This window comes from Phodopus roborovskii, unplaced genomic scaffold, assembly GCF_943737965.1.
Source record: "Phodopus roborovskii unplaced genomic scaffold, PHOROB, whole genome shotgun sequence".
Taxonomy (NCBI): Eukaryota; Metazoa; Chordata; class Mammalia; order Rodentia; family Cricetidae; genus Phodopus; species Phodopus roborovskii.
In genome coordinates this window covers 13,133,780-13,150,416 of record NW_026125281.1, presented here as the reverse complement: position 1 = coordinate 13,150,416, position 16,637 = coordinate 13,133,780, and the positions used below count along the sequence as shown (strand labels likewise).

General features: G+C 43.1%; 1 protein-coding gene across 1 annotated transcript in view; it reads left to right on the top strand.

Annotated features, from left to right (window-relative positions):
* Rab2a (RAB2A, member RAS oncogene family) overlaps positions 1–9,069 on the top strand; it is a 66,258-nt gene extending 57,189 nt beyond the window's left edge. Inside the window, exons 7-8 of the mRNA XM_051197391.1 lie at positions 5,732–5,800; positions 7,765–9,069. Of these exons, the coding sequence (XP_051053348.1) occupies positions 5,732–5,800; positions 7,765–7,860 (165 nt within the window). The 3' untranslated portion in view covers positions 7,861–9,069. The remainder of the gene's footprint in view (positions 1–5,731; positions 5,801–7,764) is intronic.
* The last annotated feature ends 7,568 nt before the right edge of the window (positions 9,070–16,637 follow it).

Sequence of the window (16,637 nt, the reverse complement as noted above, 5' to 3'; positions counted from 1 at the left end):
ATAATAAAACCGCTGTGCACCCCTGTCTCTCTCCAGTCAGCTCTCGGAGTATTATGTATGTTGTGTGTTAGGGGCCACTGCCACCCAGTGCACATCTTCTATCAGTTAATGCAGGAAGCACTTTTCTCTGTCTTGGCCTAAAATGTGAGCTCTTGTGCTTAGATTATCCCAGCCAACTGGTTTTAGCTCAGTGGGGGTGGAAAAGACATCCTTTCGTGTCTGTGTCTTGCACTTGACACTTAGCTAGGTGCCCTTGTCTGTGACACTTGTGTGTGTTAGCTGAGCTTATACTTGAATTATGCCCCCGTTTTTAGTGGGTGGGTGGGTGTCTGTTTGTAGACAGGGTCTGATGTAGTCCAGGGTGACCTCAAACCCACTGTGAAGCCAAGGATGATGGCTCTCCACTGCTGATCCCCTGCCGTCACCACCCGTGGGCTGGGGTCACCCAGTATGTGTGGGGCTGGGGTCAAACCAGGCAGAATGTATGTAGGCCAGGCCTGTTGCTTCCCAACTGTGCTTCACCCACAGGCCTGCATCTCTCAGGTCTTGTGGTTTTATATATTTAGTTTGTACTGGCGGTACAAATCCCTGAAAATTTGCCATATACTAGTACCAGTCAGTTAACTGCCACCAAGCGTTGGAAGAACAGTGCCTAAAGTAGAAGGTAAGAGAAGTAATGGCTAATGAAGAAAATGGATGGGAAGGACTAATTGTGGCAATTAATCAAGGAATGGTGGGAGGGGAAGACTGGACACGAAGAGGGCCACAGTGCTAAAGCGGGGCACTCAGTGCACAGGGGCAAAGAATTCCCAGACACACAGCTACAAGGACATTGTCTGGGGTTCATAAACATGTATGTGCAGAACATTGTTTTACAGTGCTTATAGGGAACTAATTTGACACCATTTTCTCAGCTAATATTAATATCTATTAATGTTTCCTTGTTGCTTGCCCCCTTCTCCTTAGTAAGGTCTTAAATGATTTCCCCTCAAAAAGATCTTTATAAACCAAAACCAACAGTTGAGCCAGGCACTGTGGCATATGAATGTAATTCCAGAAGGCTGCGGCAGAGAGTCGGGAGTTATGAGGCTAGCAGGGCTGCATAGTCAGACGCTGTCTCACAGAACAAAGCCAAAAACTGTTCTAGCTACTCTATATGTTGCCAGGAAAAACTGCCTGGAAAAAAAGCAGCTTCAGGAAGGGTTTATTCAGGTGTAGAGTGTGAGCGCCTCATAGCAGGAATGTTTGATGACGAAGCTTGAGGCAGCTGTCATACTATGTTCACAGGGAAGAGGCAGGAAGATCAATGCTGGTGTTCTGAGAATCAAACCCTTTCTTCTATTGGGTTCAGAACAATAGTCCATATAAGGGTGCTACCCAGTTCATGGTGGGTCTTTCCATCTCAGCTACCAATCTACATGACCCCTCTCAGGCCTGTTGAGGGCCTAACCTAGACCTTCACAGGCCTGCCCAGAGTCCAGCCTAGCCTACATGACCCCTCTCAGGCCTGCCCAAGGCCTAACACAGTATACATAACTCTTCACAGGCGTGCCCAGAATCCAGCTTATTCTACATTACCTCTCCAGGCCTGCCCAGGGCCTAATGCAGTCTATATAACCCTTCGCAGGCCTGCCAGAGTCCAACCTAGTCTACATAACCCCTCAGGCCTGCCCAGAGTCTAACCTAATCCGGAGTATCCCTCTCAGGCATGCCCAAAGGCTTGTCTCTTAGGTGACCTTAAATCTTGTCAGATTGACAGCATGAAACAACACTTGAAAAATATGTCTGTGACAACTGATAAGAAATGAAGGGTGAGATTAGAATTGTCTTGTTCTTAAGTATGTGAGTATTTTGTTTGTATGTATGTATGTATGTATGTATGTATGTTCACCATGTATGTCCCTGATACCTGTGGGAGTCAGAAGAGGACATTTGATGCCCTGGAATTAGAAGTTATAGACAGTTATGAGCTGCCATGTAGGTCCTGGGAATTGAACCTGGTTTCTCTGCAAGGGCACCAAGTACTGTTAACCATTGAGCTATCTCCATTAAAATCACCATTTTAAATCCCAGCCAGTCTCTTATTATTACATCATTCTATATTTCCTCATTACTAAAATTTTTACATTGAAGGAAGAGATTTTATCTGTGATCCCAGTGATGTCAGCCTCGAAGTTTGTTTGATTTGGGTGGGTGGGGAGGGGCTTAATGGTCATTGTATTTGAAGAATCTTCCATTTTAGCCAATAGCCATAGATTTTTAAGTGGGTATGCTAGCTGGGCATTGGTGTCATGCTTTTAATCCCAGCACTCGGGAGACAGAGGCAGGCAGATCTCTGTGAGTTTGAGGACAGCCTGGTCTACAGAGCTAGTTCCAGAACAGCCAGGGCTACACAGAGAAACCCTGTCTCGGAGGGAGGGGGGGTGCTGACATTCTGAATTTCACATTGTAAATAATCATTAAAATTAGTCATTAGTTGCCTGATAGCATACAATAAATGTTAATTTTTATTTGAAGTATGTAAAACTAGTACATTTATATAATACTCTCTCTATATTGTACTGGGAAAAGTAGAAGGTCTTCAGTGTCTTCAGTGTAAAATCAGAGAATTGCAGAATAGAGGTGGCTTTATCCTCCATTGACAGACCAAATTATAATGAAAAATACTTAACCATCTATAGATTTCAATTCAAAGAAAATTAATTTCATGCCTCCCAGATATGAAATACATCACAAATGTGTGTTACACCTCTGCTTTTGAAAGTGCTTAATAAAATAGTTAAATACTGCTTAGGGAATAAAGTTAGTATGGCTTTCTTATGCCAGTTTTTCAGTGATTTCTTGTAAGTTGGTAAAACAACAGTTTGCTTAACTGAATGAGTCTTTGTATACTAGGTTAGGCTTAGAGCTGTTTGTTTCTGTGAAGTTACAGTCCATATGCAAGGCCTTATAATTCTATTTAGCAATACTAATGTTGCACTCTCAGACATGATACCCTACCTATTTGGGACCTTGTAGTCTTGTCTAGAATTATGTTAGCATGCACACATGGCTCCCCTACATATGTGGGACCTTGTAGTCTGTCTGGCATTGGTGGCATGCACACACATGTTACCTTATAGGAGAAACAGCAAACTCACGAGTCCTTGTCTTTTGATTCAGTTAGCCAAGTTTCTGAGGCCGTTATTGTAATTGACTCATTATTAGAAATAAAGTTCAATTTTTACTTATTTATAGAGATAATTTCAGTTTTCAGAATGTGAATCTGTTCTTAGTTGACTAAGAGCCAATTTCTCCCTTCACTTCAATGCCAGCACGCACACGAAAAAATCCTTGCATCCTGAGTGCCTTTGTGGATCTTCAGTGATTAATTCTCATGACCCTCTGTGATGATCCACACCAACCACTTAGAATTTATGCATACCCACACCTCTGTGTTCCTGCCACAGTCATTCAGATCTCCTTTGCTGACTGGGGTGTGCTTGGTACAGTAATTGAGCTGCAGGGGATGGAAAGGCCTTTAAAGGTGAAAACATATCAGTCTGTCAGTTGGGAAACAAAAGCTATGATAGAGCTTCAGCAATCAAACGTTTCCAGTGTTGAAAAGAGGGGAGTTATGATTTGTTCCTCTCCATGAGCCCTTTACTTCTCAAATTTTCCATCAAATCTGTACTGGTGGTTAAGGAAAAGGCCTATGAATTTTCATCAACCACTTGAAGATTCCTTCCCACATAATACTGATTAATAATCTTTTCTATTTTTTTCCCCAACTCTGATAGTTTAAATCCTACCACAGTTTGTATGCCCTCTGTAGCACTAGTAATATTTACATCAAATACCTTAAATAGTCTACATGAACACTTATGGAAAATTTGCAGACTTAATTTGGGATGATACAGTAGTACACTGGGTAGGAGAAGACAGAATTATTCTGTGTGAACAGTATCCCTTTATCATCTGAATCGGATTCTTTCACTCTTTAAGGGTTTGTTGAGAGAGAAGGTGTGTGAGAGAAGCCACACAAAGGAGTCTCTGCCACTGTGCAGCCTACATGAGCTTCCAGTTGATGTCTCCCTTCTGTCTCGTAGGGGCGCTGGGCCTGAGCTCAGGTCCTTAGGCTTCCCTGACAGACACTCTGACCTCCTGCCCTGCCCTGCCTCTGACTCTGTGGTTCAGGTTACAGAGTATGGCAAAAGAGTACCATGTGGGACATTGTCCACTGAAATCATCCTCTAAAGTCAGCTGGTGCAAACATGTTAGCATGTGTGAAATATACCTAGTTGACATGGGTTCTCGTGCATAAAATTTCATTAGGAAGCTCCCCCCCCCCCCACACACACCTTGTGTATTTGCTTTGGAGATAAAATTCACTTTATCGTAAGATCCACTCTCAAAGTGTACATTTAGGTAAGCTTGAATTATTTACAGAGTTGCACAAACTATCACCATTGTCTAATAATTCAAGAACATTTCCATCACCCTGCAAAGAAACTGTCATTTCCTCCTTCAACCCTCTGTCGTAACCAATAATGTATGTTCTGTCCATGAAAATGGATATTGACCATTCTGACATTTCTTAGAAATGGGGCTGAATTATATGTGTCTTATTTGTTTTATGCATCATGTTTCCAAGGGTTATCCATATTATAGCCCAAACCTTTGTCCTTTAAATGGCTAAGTGTCTGTTAATCACTAGTCCATGTTGTAGTTTCCACTCACTAGTGGGTGAAAGTTCATGTTGTTTTTGTGTTCCAGCTGTTACGACTATAATGCTGATGATGCAAATGAGGATGGGCATGCATCCTTCTTCCCTTAGGTTACAGGAGGGATTCTTTCTTCACCAGTGAGGATGCTGTCAGATGTGCCTCATCTTACATCAGCAGTTGGGGGTCACAACCGTTTGGAGACACATCAGATATTTACAGTACAATTCATAACAGTAGCAAATTACAGTTATGAAGTAGCAGCAAAATAATTTTCTGACACAAGGAACTGTATTAAAGGGTCCTAGCATTAAGGAGGATGAAAAGCACTGTTTTAAAGGGCTCCAGCATTAGGGAGGCTGAGAACCACTGTGTTAAAGGGTCTCAAGAGTTAAGGAGGGTGAGAAACATTGTTAAAGGGTCAAAGCATTAGGCTGAGAACCACTGTCTAGATGCTTTATCATCACTCGAGCATTCCATTGTATTCCTACTTTATTGGATGTTTTCATGCTAAATGTTGAATTTTGTCCTGCTCTTTATGCATCTGTTGAGATGATTATGATTTTTGTCATTTATTATTAAGGTTATACAAACGATTTCATGTGCCAAATGTCATGATATATTATCAAACTGTGTGTGTGTGTGTGTGACACCATGGCTTATATACGGAGGTCTGAAGATATTTCAGGAGGCTGTTCTCTCATTTTGGGAATAAGACACAGATTGTCAAGTTTTTATGGCAAGTATTTTTAAGCTCTGAGCCAGCTCCAGTTCTCTGGCGTTCTTCATTACCATCATTGTCATGGTTAGAGTGGGATGCCCATAGAGGCAGAAGAGGGTATCAGATCCACTGGAGTTGGAGTTACAGGTGGTTGTGAACCACCCAGCATGGGTGCTGGGAACCAGAAGTCCTTTGGCAGCAAGCTCTCTTAGCCGTAAGTCATCTCTTCAGTCCCATAGAACTTTTATATAGTGTTCTTTTACTCTTGTGATTTTGAGTCATATTAACCTATCTCTATGTTTTTCAGGCATTTATTAACACAGCAAAAGAAATTTATGAAAAAATCCAAGAAGGGGTCTTTGACATTAATAATGAGGTATGTACATGCAAATACTGTTGACTAAACACTAATTTTGAGTTGACATCTACTTAATATTTGGAGCCATGATTTTGTTTATTTATTTAGTTTTCCTAAAATGGGTCAGTTAATGATACTTTGCCACATTAGTTAGCAATCCTCTTACTGAAAGTCTGGTACATGTATTACAGTAGGTAGATAGATGCTCATGTTACCTGATGTGTATGGTACAGTAGGTAGGTGTTCATGTTGCCTGGTGTGTATAGTACAGTGGGTAGGTGCTTATACTATAATTCAGCAGTAACCTGTTCATGTTCTAGTAGAGGACCACTTTATGAAATTGGATTAAAGTAAATGGCCCATTCTAGTCATGTCCAACAATGAAAAATAATATGCATCCCCTAGGTTGTAAAGAAAACCTGGATTTATCAGATGTGCTTATGCTGTGGAGAGTAATATCCTAGTGTGTGTGTGAATGCATGTCCTGTGGACTTGTGCAACACACTCTTCTCATAGGAGAGAAGGCAATTCCCAATTGGAAATGACTATTAGAGCAAAACACTTTTTTTTTCAAGAGACTGAATAAATGCATATAATTAACAGTTGGCATGGCTTTCCCTAGTGTTATTTTGAGCACAATTTGATTAATATGATTAGGATAAAGTGTGATATTTTAGATGATTGAGAATGTCCTCTAGCTGTCATTTTGGCCTAAATTCCCCTCTGTGCTTATCCTTATTTCAAAATGTTTATGTGAATAGAGCATGTTGTCACTTTCATAATAAGCATTTCTGTTACTTTGTATTAAGACAGCTAAGAGATGCTCTTGGCCTGTACTTAAATGAGGCTATCAACTGCTTGCCTTGGCTTTCCAAAAAGCACTTACTGTTTTTAATTTTCATGGGTTTAAATCTTACCTTTATACTTACATGGCAATACTTTTTGAGTTAATTTAAAGGTGACACCATTCAGAGTCTGATGCCCTCCCTACGAACTGAACAGTAATTGGGCCTCTGTGTACAGGGCACGCGTGCTGTTTTTCTCTGGTTTCCTGTAGTAGCTGACTGCTTTGCTCTTCCTTCTGAGGCTTTGACAGTAATGTGCTGTCAGGAGCCAACAGGCCATGCTATTTATTTGGCCTGATGCCAAGGCTGACTTCTTGATTCCTCAAGAAGTTGCTACCGGCCCAGAGGGGGCAGAACCAATGAGCCATAGGGCATGCTTTTTATTAAAGGGGAGTCAAAAGAGCGAAAAGAAACCACGTCAGCCGCTGTCAATACTGAGCCGGTGCCAGAAGCCCCAAGGCTGCTCTTGCTGCACCGTAACTGCCAAGCACCATAAATCTGAGATTTACTGTGACGTAAAGTTTCCTTAAGAGCTTAGTTTCTGGAGCTACTGTATGACTTTTCTCCAAGTGTTGTGTTTTTTAGGTAAAATCCACTTGAGGGAGTGAGTGTTAAGACATAAGTGTGAGTTTGACGAATGAAAGAACCACTCTGTGTGTGGGTTCTTGGCAATGTGCCATGTCTTTGGGGGATCATAGAAATTATTGATGACACAGAACACGCATGTCCCCTGAGCCTGCACAGCTGATTCAACATGGAGCAGAAATGCTGTCTAGAGGGAAGGTTTCACGTCCTGTCAGAGCAGCAAAGACTCTGGATACTTTTATCCTCTAATAGTCGTTCCCTGTACTAATTGTTCCAAGTGAAGTCTGCACTATGAAACCCTCTGACAAGCATCATTATCTGAACCTGCTGACCAATACCATGACAGACTCCTCTCAGGGACATTTCTCCGTGCTCTTTCTAAAAAGAAGAAACCACCTGCTCTCAAAAAATCTACTTGAAATAGAGTTTAGAGTTGTTTGGTGAAATTTAATCACTGAGAATTAGGTGAATTCTTTAGAAAAATCGACTTAGTCTACTGGCTGCTCAGGTTGGGTCTGTTGTGATTTATAGTCCTATTCTCTTTTACTTCAGGCAAATGGCATTAAAATTGGCCCTCAGCATGCTGCTACCAATGCAACGCACGCAGGCAACCAAGGCGGACAGCAGGCAGGGGGAGGCTGCTGTTGAGTCCCTTGTTAGCGGCTAGCTGCCCAGTGGAGCCACGCACTCTGTCCCCCTCCTTCCTCGTGCTCAGCTGAGACATGAAACTATCTGAAATGGCTTTATGTCACAGGAGACTTTAATCCTTCAGATTCTTGTATACCTTTGAATAAATGGTTAATGTTCACTTAAAAAGACAGATTTTGGAGATTGTATTCATATCTATTTGCATTTGATTTCTAGGTCAATTGATGTGATTATTTTTGTTAAATGTTGTCTTGTGCCCTTAACTACGAGCTGAATTGTATTAAACACTACAAAGTCATGGTGAGTATTTTAAATCAGTTTGTGTAGTTAGGTTTCCCAACACCTGTGGTTACCTAATGTTTAATATTATAGGACTGTCCTCAAACAGTTTGTCAATTTTCAAGGATATAAAGAAAGACAGAAGGACTCTTTGAATTCTGTATTTATCATTTGCTTTCTGTATATATAGTTTATTAACCTGCTTGGGTGTGATTTGCCAAGCTTGAAGTCTAATGCATTTGCATAAATTCTACACTGTCCGGAGCTTGAAGCTACAGAAGCATTGTTAGGAATTGCTTGGACACTGACTTCTAAACTTTTTGACATCATTAATGAGCATGTTCATCTTTTCTTGTCACTAGTCCAAGAAAAATAAGCTTGTGTATTACTAAAGGCTGTGTATGTGTTAACCTGTTTTAATGCCGAAAGTTTGCTATTTGTCCACAATTTCTTGAGACCGCTTCACAGAAGGATTTGTTTGCCTTAATGAGTGCTGTTGGGTAAAAACAGTGTGATGGGTGGGAAGGGCTGAAGCAGAAATCCCAACACTAAGCGACTCCAAGACTGAGTACCACATGGAGAGGGCATGCCATGCCACTTTAATCTTCCCTTAGACACAATAATGTTCCCTTCTATTCACACGATTTCTAAGTATATTTTTCATGCAGGACAGTTTGTCAGCCTTGATGTACAGTGACTGTGTAAAATTTTTCTTTCAGTGCAACCTATCTATAATCTTTCAAATATGGTAAGCTTACTGTCTGTTCTGAGGGGATATGATGAAAATAAATCTACCAGATGGAAAATCCTGTTAAAGTAGAAAAGCTTTAGTCGTTTACTCACTGTGGTGGTTTTATCCTTTCTTTTTCTCCCTTGGTCTAGAATGAAATTGTTACAGCAGTGCAAAATAAAATCCTATGTATAAAAGTGTCCTTTCTATGACGAGCACATTTTTAAACGCATTTCATAGTCCATCAACACCTCGTACGTGTGTCCTCCCCCCCCCCCCATGTTTTCCTAGACAGTCGGGATGTCCAACCCTTGTGAAGCTGTAGAAGGACTCGCTGGTAGGAGCCGTTCTTGCTGCCCACCATGCACAAAAGAGCCGCGTGCTCGGAGTTAGACCTGCACCCCTACTTCCTGCTGGTTTTCCTGGAGCTCCAAAAGCCCCGACACAGCCTGGGGATGCCCTCACAGGGCATCAGCAGCGACTATTAGAAGGCACAGGGAAGAGAGCAAGAACTTGTAGGGTTGTTTGTTTGTTTGTTTGTTTGTTTGTTTGTGAGTGACAGGGTTCTCTATGTAGCCTTGGCTGCCCTAGAACTGTCTATATACCAGGCTGGCCTTGAACTCCCAGAGATCTGCCCCACCTGCCTTCTGAGTGCTGGGATTAAAGGCATATACCAGTATGCCATGAGGACCTTTAATTTTATTAGCATTTTTTATTTCAGCTCTTTCCCCGTCAGAGTGGGCATAGCAATCCACAAGCGCTTTCTCATTGCCGTTGCATAGCAAAAGTCCAGGCAGCCTGCGTTCTGCTGTACCAAGAGAGAATGGGCCCTTAGATATGTTAACAACTGTGTTAACGTGTCAGAACTTGAAGTGCCTTTTTGCATATTTCTCCCCTAACCAGGGCTCTTTCCTGAATCAAATGTGATGTGATAACTACAAACAAGAACCAGCATTCCATGTATTCTAATCCCCACCAGAGACAGTAGGAACACGGGATGGGCTGCTGCCCTTCACTGCCCCGATGTCTCCAGAACTCGTCAACCATCAATGTACAGCCACGCATTCTGTAACGAACAGCGTTGTCTATGCTCTCTACTCTTAGCTCGTTTATTGTGCCTAGTACAAATATTGGGACCCTGTTGACTCTGTACTGTAATCGTGGTTTTGAGTCATATTTGATCAATTTTTATAGCATATATGGTCATATTTTAATAACAAGAATCAGTCATGGAAACAAACCCTAGTTAGTGGTCAACATGTAGCGCTCCAAAATGACAGTATTCAATGGAGACCTTGTTGCCATTTGTCTTCTCACTTTAACACAAATGGATGAGGGGCACCTTACAATAGATGCAGTGTCTGTGCAATCAAGTGTTGCCTCTGGACTGAATCGAATCTGTGTTTCAGTTGTTTTGTCTGAAACCTCTCACTATGTATCTCGGGCTGGCTGTTAACTCATAATCTGCCTCCCAGTTGGCTAGAATTACAGCTGTGTGTAACTACACCCAGCTGGCCTTTTCAGTTAACAGGAAAGTAGGGACAGCAAGATAACTCCATAGATAAAAGTGTTTGCCACGCAGTCAGTCCCAGAGAGTTGCCTGGAAGTTTATGGGCTATCTAGCATGTTACACACAAGTGATACTGCCTCAACAGGTGGAAAGACACGATACACACTTTCTCCCTATGGTTGCCCACTGTTCTCTACACATGTACTGGGAACTGCATGTGCCCGACATCATTTCTCACACAACAAAATAAGAAGTTAACAACAGGAAAATAAGCCTTGCTTGCTGTTTGTCAAAGGGGTTCAATCCCCAGGTAGCACATGGTAAAAGGCGAGAACCAATTTCCACAAATTTGTCCTTTGATCACCACACATGTACATATGTACATACACACACAAAAATATACTTTAAACCTATTAAGTAAAAAAAAAAAAAAAATTCAAGTTAAAGCCAAGTTGCTCATTTCTCCCATGAAGCTTGTCAAATTGTGACATTCTGGAGGGGACCGTGGCAATATAATAAAGCCATCTCATGTTATCTTAGCATTCGGATCTCTTCTGAGACCCCACGTTGGTACCAGCAGTACAGAAGCTCATATGCACAAGATAGTCTGTGGTGCCAGGAATGGCTGCAAACGGTAGAAATGACCTATAAAACAGATTGAGCGATGGACAGCCTCACAATGTAGCCCTTGATCTCCAGGAACCAGTGTGATTCCCAGCATGTATTGTTAAGTGAGAAGCCATCCTTACGGTAAAGCAATTCAAGGAAATACAAATGTGCCCACTCGCCTGTACAAAAGCTCGATAATCTGGAAGCTGATTCCCTACAAAGAATGGATGCATATGGAAGCAGTCAGGATTGGGGATTGGGGGTGCAGAGGAAAGGGAATGCACTCAGTAAACATTTTCCTGTAGTGCAGACTTCAAATACGGTCATATTTCTTATACCCCAGAGGCAACTAAAACCAATGCTCACCCCAGGAATGCAAGGTGAGAAACTAATGCATGAGCCCAGCTACATTTCAAAAGAGCATTAGTTAGCACACTGAAAGGGTAAGGAAGTAAACCCAACATAGGAGGTTTTAGAAAACAGTGTTACAAATCTAAAGACAAATTATTCACACTATACAGAGGGAGTGTAGGCTTTTTTACATAAGGTTGATCAAGTAAACATAGGTACTGAGTGATTTCTCAGACAAATATTCAAAGGCAAGAATGAGCCCTTGACATCAGCATGAAGATAGAAGGCTTTTGCAGTTTTCATGTTCAGATGCATCAATTTTGTTACATAGACACCAAGTGAGCACATACCACAGGTACGCAGATATGTGTATGTAGTCCCCATCTTTGTCCAAGATACCCTAGAAACAGACACTCCAATAGCACACCTGCCCAGATGCCGATCTCTAAATACTACCCTCCCGTAAGGAGAGCTCATTAGGAAAGTATGACTCCTGGACTGTGCATAACGATTTTTTAAGTACACCTGGAATATCCTACAGTGTCGAGGAAGAATATGGAAGTGTTTGAGAGATGAGAGGGGAGAATGCCCGAGGATGGAGGACCCGAGTCGGCTTCTTCTGAGCTATGTGGAGAGAAGTTAAGCTAATGCTCTGAATGGATTGTAAACCTTAAGAAGGAATCCCTGTGGGCTTCTAGTGATGCAAATAAATGAATTAGTGAATGAGGAGAGAAACAAGGCCTGCTCTACACCCTTGCACCACTCCAGGGATTGCCCTTCCCGGGGCAGTGAGTGAAGGAAGAAAAGACAGACTTGGCCTTAAGGTTCCTATTGCTGAAACAAAACACCATGACTAAAAGCAAGTTGTGGAGAAAGGGTTGGTTTGGCTTACACAACCACATCATGGTCCATCTTTGAAGGAAGGCAGAACAGGAACTCTAAAAGGGCAGGATCCCAGGGGCAGATGCAGAGGCCATGAAAGGGTGCTGTTTACTGGCTGGTTCCTCATGGCTTGCTCAGATTGCATTTTTATAGAACCCAAGACCCAACAGCCAAGGGTGGCACCATCCCACCGTGGGCTAGGCCCTCTCCGGTTGTTTGCTAATTGAGAAAAGTCATTACAGCTGGATATCATGGAGACATTGCCTCAGTTGATGACTCTAGCTTGTGTCAAGTTGATACATAAAACCAGCCAGTATAGACATGGACTCATAAAAGCTGGGCCTGGGCTCACCAATGAAGACGCCATAGTACCCAAAAGCTCGAACGTTTACAATATGCAGTTCAGTGGGGAAGTTGAGTTATTGCATACAGCTGAGCTTAGCTAATCTTGGTAGGAGCAGTTTTATTCTTAGCTAATCTTGGCAAGCTTAGCTACTCTTGCTAGGTGCAGTCTTAGCTAGTCTTGGCAGGTTTAGCTAATCTTGGTAGGAGCAGTCTTCAGGCCATAGAGACCAGAGTAGGGAAGCTCTAGTGGACATTTTCTGTACACACCATCAACATCCACCCTTGGATCCAAGGAAGGATTTGCCATCTGGGCCTCTGCATGGGGCTGAAGCATAGGATTCCTTAATGTGGTCATGCTGTATCAACAACAGATTCATCCAGGACATCATTCACTAGGACTCCTGTACTCCCCACATTCTGTGCAGTAGGAGGGGGAGGGGGAGAAGAAAGAAGGAAAGGAAGAAAGAAAGAGGAAAGAAAGGAAGGGAGAAAGAAAAAAAGGAAGAAAAGAACTCTTCCCCAAATTCTTTTCAAGTAATCAAAGTACTTCCCCTAGCAGAGCTTCTAAAGCCAAGTTTAGCTTTAGATTGTTATCATTATCAGTTTTAAGAGTATAATGAGTTCTCCTATCCTTTTTTATCCAGTGTGGTCCTTCTCTATTTTCTTTCTCACAAATTACCACAAGTAGAACTGAAAGCTGTATTATCACAGAGGACTACAGATTCAAAGCGTCATTAAACTAAAATCAAGGTGTTTGTGCTTCTTCCTGAGGTTCCAGGGCTGGTCCGTTTTCCTGTCTTCCCAGATAAAAGGCAGCCTGTATCTCTTGGCTTGGATAGCTTCCTCCGTGTTCAAACACTGATGGTCAGCTAAGCTATTCTTACACCACATTTCTCTAACACTCTCTTTCCCCAGGAAGGACACTCATGGATTTAGCCAGGGAATCCATGAATTCTTTCATCTCAAAGTCCACTGATGAGCAAACTTAATTTCTTACTTATTGTTTGAGACAGGCTCTCTCTATATAGCTTTTGCTGGACCAGAACTTGCTACGTAGACCAGACTGGCCTTGAACTCACAGAATACCACCTGCCGCTGCCTTCCCAGTCTTGGGATTTAAGATATGTACCACTGCACCAACAGCTTCTCATCCCAAGGAGCTGGAGCCCATGCTATGCAATGGGAGCAGCCGCAGGCCCTCACAATAAATGGGAGAAATCACAGAGAACCGATACACAGAGATGGGTCGGTGCCCCGTGCAAAATAGAGCTAGTCCTCCGTTGGCTTGGAGGAGGGGTCCCTAAGACGTGCAGAATTGGGTTCTTGTTAATAAGGTGAGGAAAGTGGAGGGAGGGAAACACGACTAGTGGCGGCAGTAGACATGCCACAGGATGAACAAAGAGTCAACGCTCTGACGGAGCAGAAACCACTTTGGCCATCTGGGGAAGAGGGCCACGTCCCCTCAAGTCCTGTGTATGCACATGTTCACATCTCGGTGAATTCATGTGTATGCATGATTAAAGAATAGATTTTAAAAAGTGTGTGGGTAAGAAAATAACTAGCTCCCAAATGTCTCTTTGTATCTCAATAGCTCTTGGAAGCCACTGGAAAACCCTGATAAAACACATAGAGCTAGGTGTCCAAAAGGATCAAGCCCTCCTCTCCGGGATACAAAGATCTGGCCAGTGGTTTCTATTAAACTACTCACTCACCCTGAAGTGATAGATTTAAACCCAGAGCCCTGGGCATGCTAGACAAGTGTTCTTCCATTCAACTACATCTCTAGCCCTTAGTAAACTTTTTAACAGTAAATAAATAGGGGTTGGAGAGAGGGCTCGTGGTAGCGGTTCTCAACTTAAGAGTTGAACTACACAGGTGTCACTTAAGACCATCAGAAAAATTTACATTATGATTCATAACAGTAGCAAAATTATAGTGATGAAGTATCAGCTAAAATAATATTATACTTGGGGAGGGGGGATCACCACAAGATGAGGAATTAATTGTGTTAAAGGGTCTCAGAGTCAGGGAGGCTGAGCACCACTGGCTCCAGGATAAAAACCACTGGCTACTCTTTCCGGCACCCACATGGCGGCTCACAACTGTCCCAGAGGTTCTGACACCCTCTGCTGGCCTCTGAGGCCAGTGCCTGCACATGGTACACAAACACACATGCAAGCAAAATGTTTACCCATACACATAAAATTAATGAGTGACTTCTGTTGGGTGTAAGAAAGGACAGCACAGAAAATGTTCTACAGACCTCTGTAAGTAAATTAGGCAAACGGTTGGGCAGTTTGAATCATCAAATACATTTGCATCATTAAAAATTCAATTTGATCCAGACAGGGTGATGTATGCCTGTGATCAAAACTCAGGAGACAGGAGCAGATGGTGAAATTAGGGCTAGCCTGGGCTGCATGTCCAGAGCAGGTCTCTAAACAGTAATGGAAGACAGCTCAAGTTGGGGCTTGAGGGGTAACTCACAGGCACAGTACCTCCCCAGTATACACAGGCCCTGGGTGGGACCCTCAGACACACACATGAATCCATGGCAAATACATTTCTAAAGACTTTGAACTTCGTAGGCCACTGGCACCATTCTGTAATCGCAGCTGCTTGGGAAGTTGAAGCAGGGGAAGTATGAGTCTTTAGACCACAGAGCTACTTCAAGGCCAGCTGGGCAAGTGACTGAGACCTTGCTTCAAAAGAAGTTTAAGGGGGAGGGTGGCTGCAATGTAGCTAAGTGGTAGAATACTTCCCTGTCAGGTACAAGGCCCTACATTTAAACCCTAAAATGTAATTAATAAATTCACACACACACACATACATTTGCATGAGTACACGTGTGTATGTCTGCCTTCAATGTAATGCTAGCAAGAGCACTTAAACCGGAATGTCCGCAGTTACTGTAGAAGGCAATTTGGCCATGGAGTTGGAATTGCAGCATCGCAGCCCAGGAACAGCTCCAAAGCATGGGTGTAGCTGCAGCCAGTCAGACAGATTATGATCCAGGTGTGCTGCTGGACCAGCATCACCTGAGCCCTGATGACCACTCCATTCAGTATCCACTTTGTCAGCTCCCACAAAGACTTAGTGGGAGGCCTTTAGGACCTTCTGAACATGGCTTTAAGGAATTCTACTTAGACTGTATATCGTGGTGCACACCTAGACATTACTTTGCACGTTTTCTCTGGCCACTCCTCTCTTGGTGGACACCTAGGTTGTTTCCATAGCTCACGTATTGTGAGTAGTGCTGCAATACACACTAAGGGGCAGGAGTCTCTGTAATAGGTTAACTTGGAGGCTCTGGAATAAATACTCAGAAATGGCGGAGCTGTGGTTCAGTTTTTTAAAGTTTTATTCTTCTCTCATGTATTACATCCCAACCACAGCTCCCCTTCCCTTCAGCTCTCCTAATCCCTCCTCCCACATTTCCTCTCCCTGGAATCAACTCCCCCATTTCCCTTCAAAACAACAACAAAGAAAAGAGCAGGCCTCCTAGAGATAGCTCCAAACACGGCCTAACAAGATGCAGTAAGACTGGGCACAGACTCTCATCATAGCGGGGTGTGGCAGCCCAGTAGGAGGAAAAGGGCCCCACGCACAGGCCAAAGAATCAGATTGTAGGACAAAGCTTTTGTGGCTGGGTTGATGTCCCAGTCCCACTACTAGGAGCTTTACCCGGTGACAGAAGACGCCCAGTGTGGGCTCCTTATCCCGAATTTCTTGGAGCCTTCCCTAGGGTCATTCTCTATGATCCAGGGAGTTTCTGCTGGAGCCTTCCCTAGGGTCACTCTCTATGATCCAGGGAGTTTCTGCTGGAGCCTTCCCTAGGGTCACTCTCTATGATCCAGGGAGTTTCTGCTGTATTGTTTCTACTTTGCTCCCCAAGTGCCCCCAGTTCCAGTCCACTCTCCCAGTACTGTCTCCCTCCATGACTCCAGCACCCTGCCTGATCCCTCCTGTTCCTGTCCCCACCCGCCCCTCGTCCACCCCAAAAGCTATTCTATTCCCCTTCCAAGGGAGGCCCAGATCGTTCCTTCTTGACCTCTCCTTATTTCTTAGCCT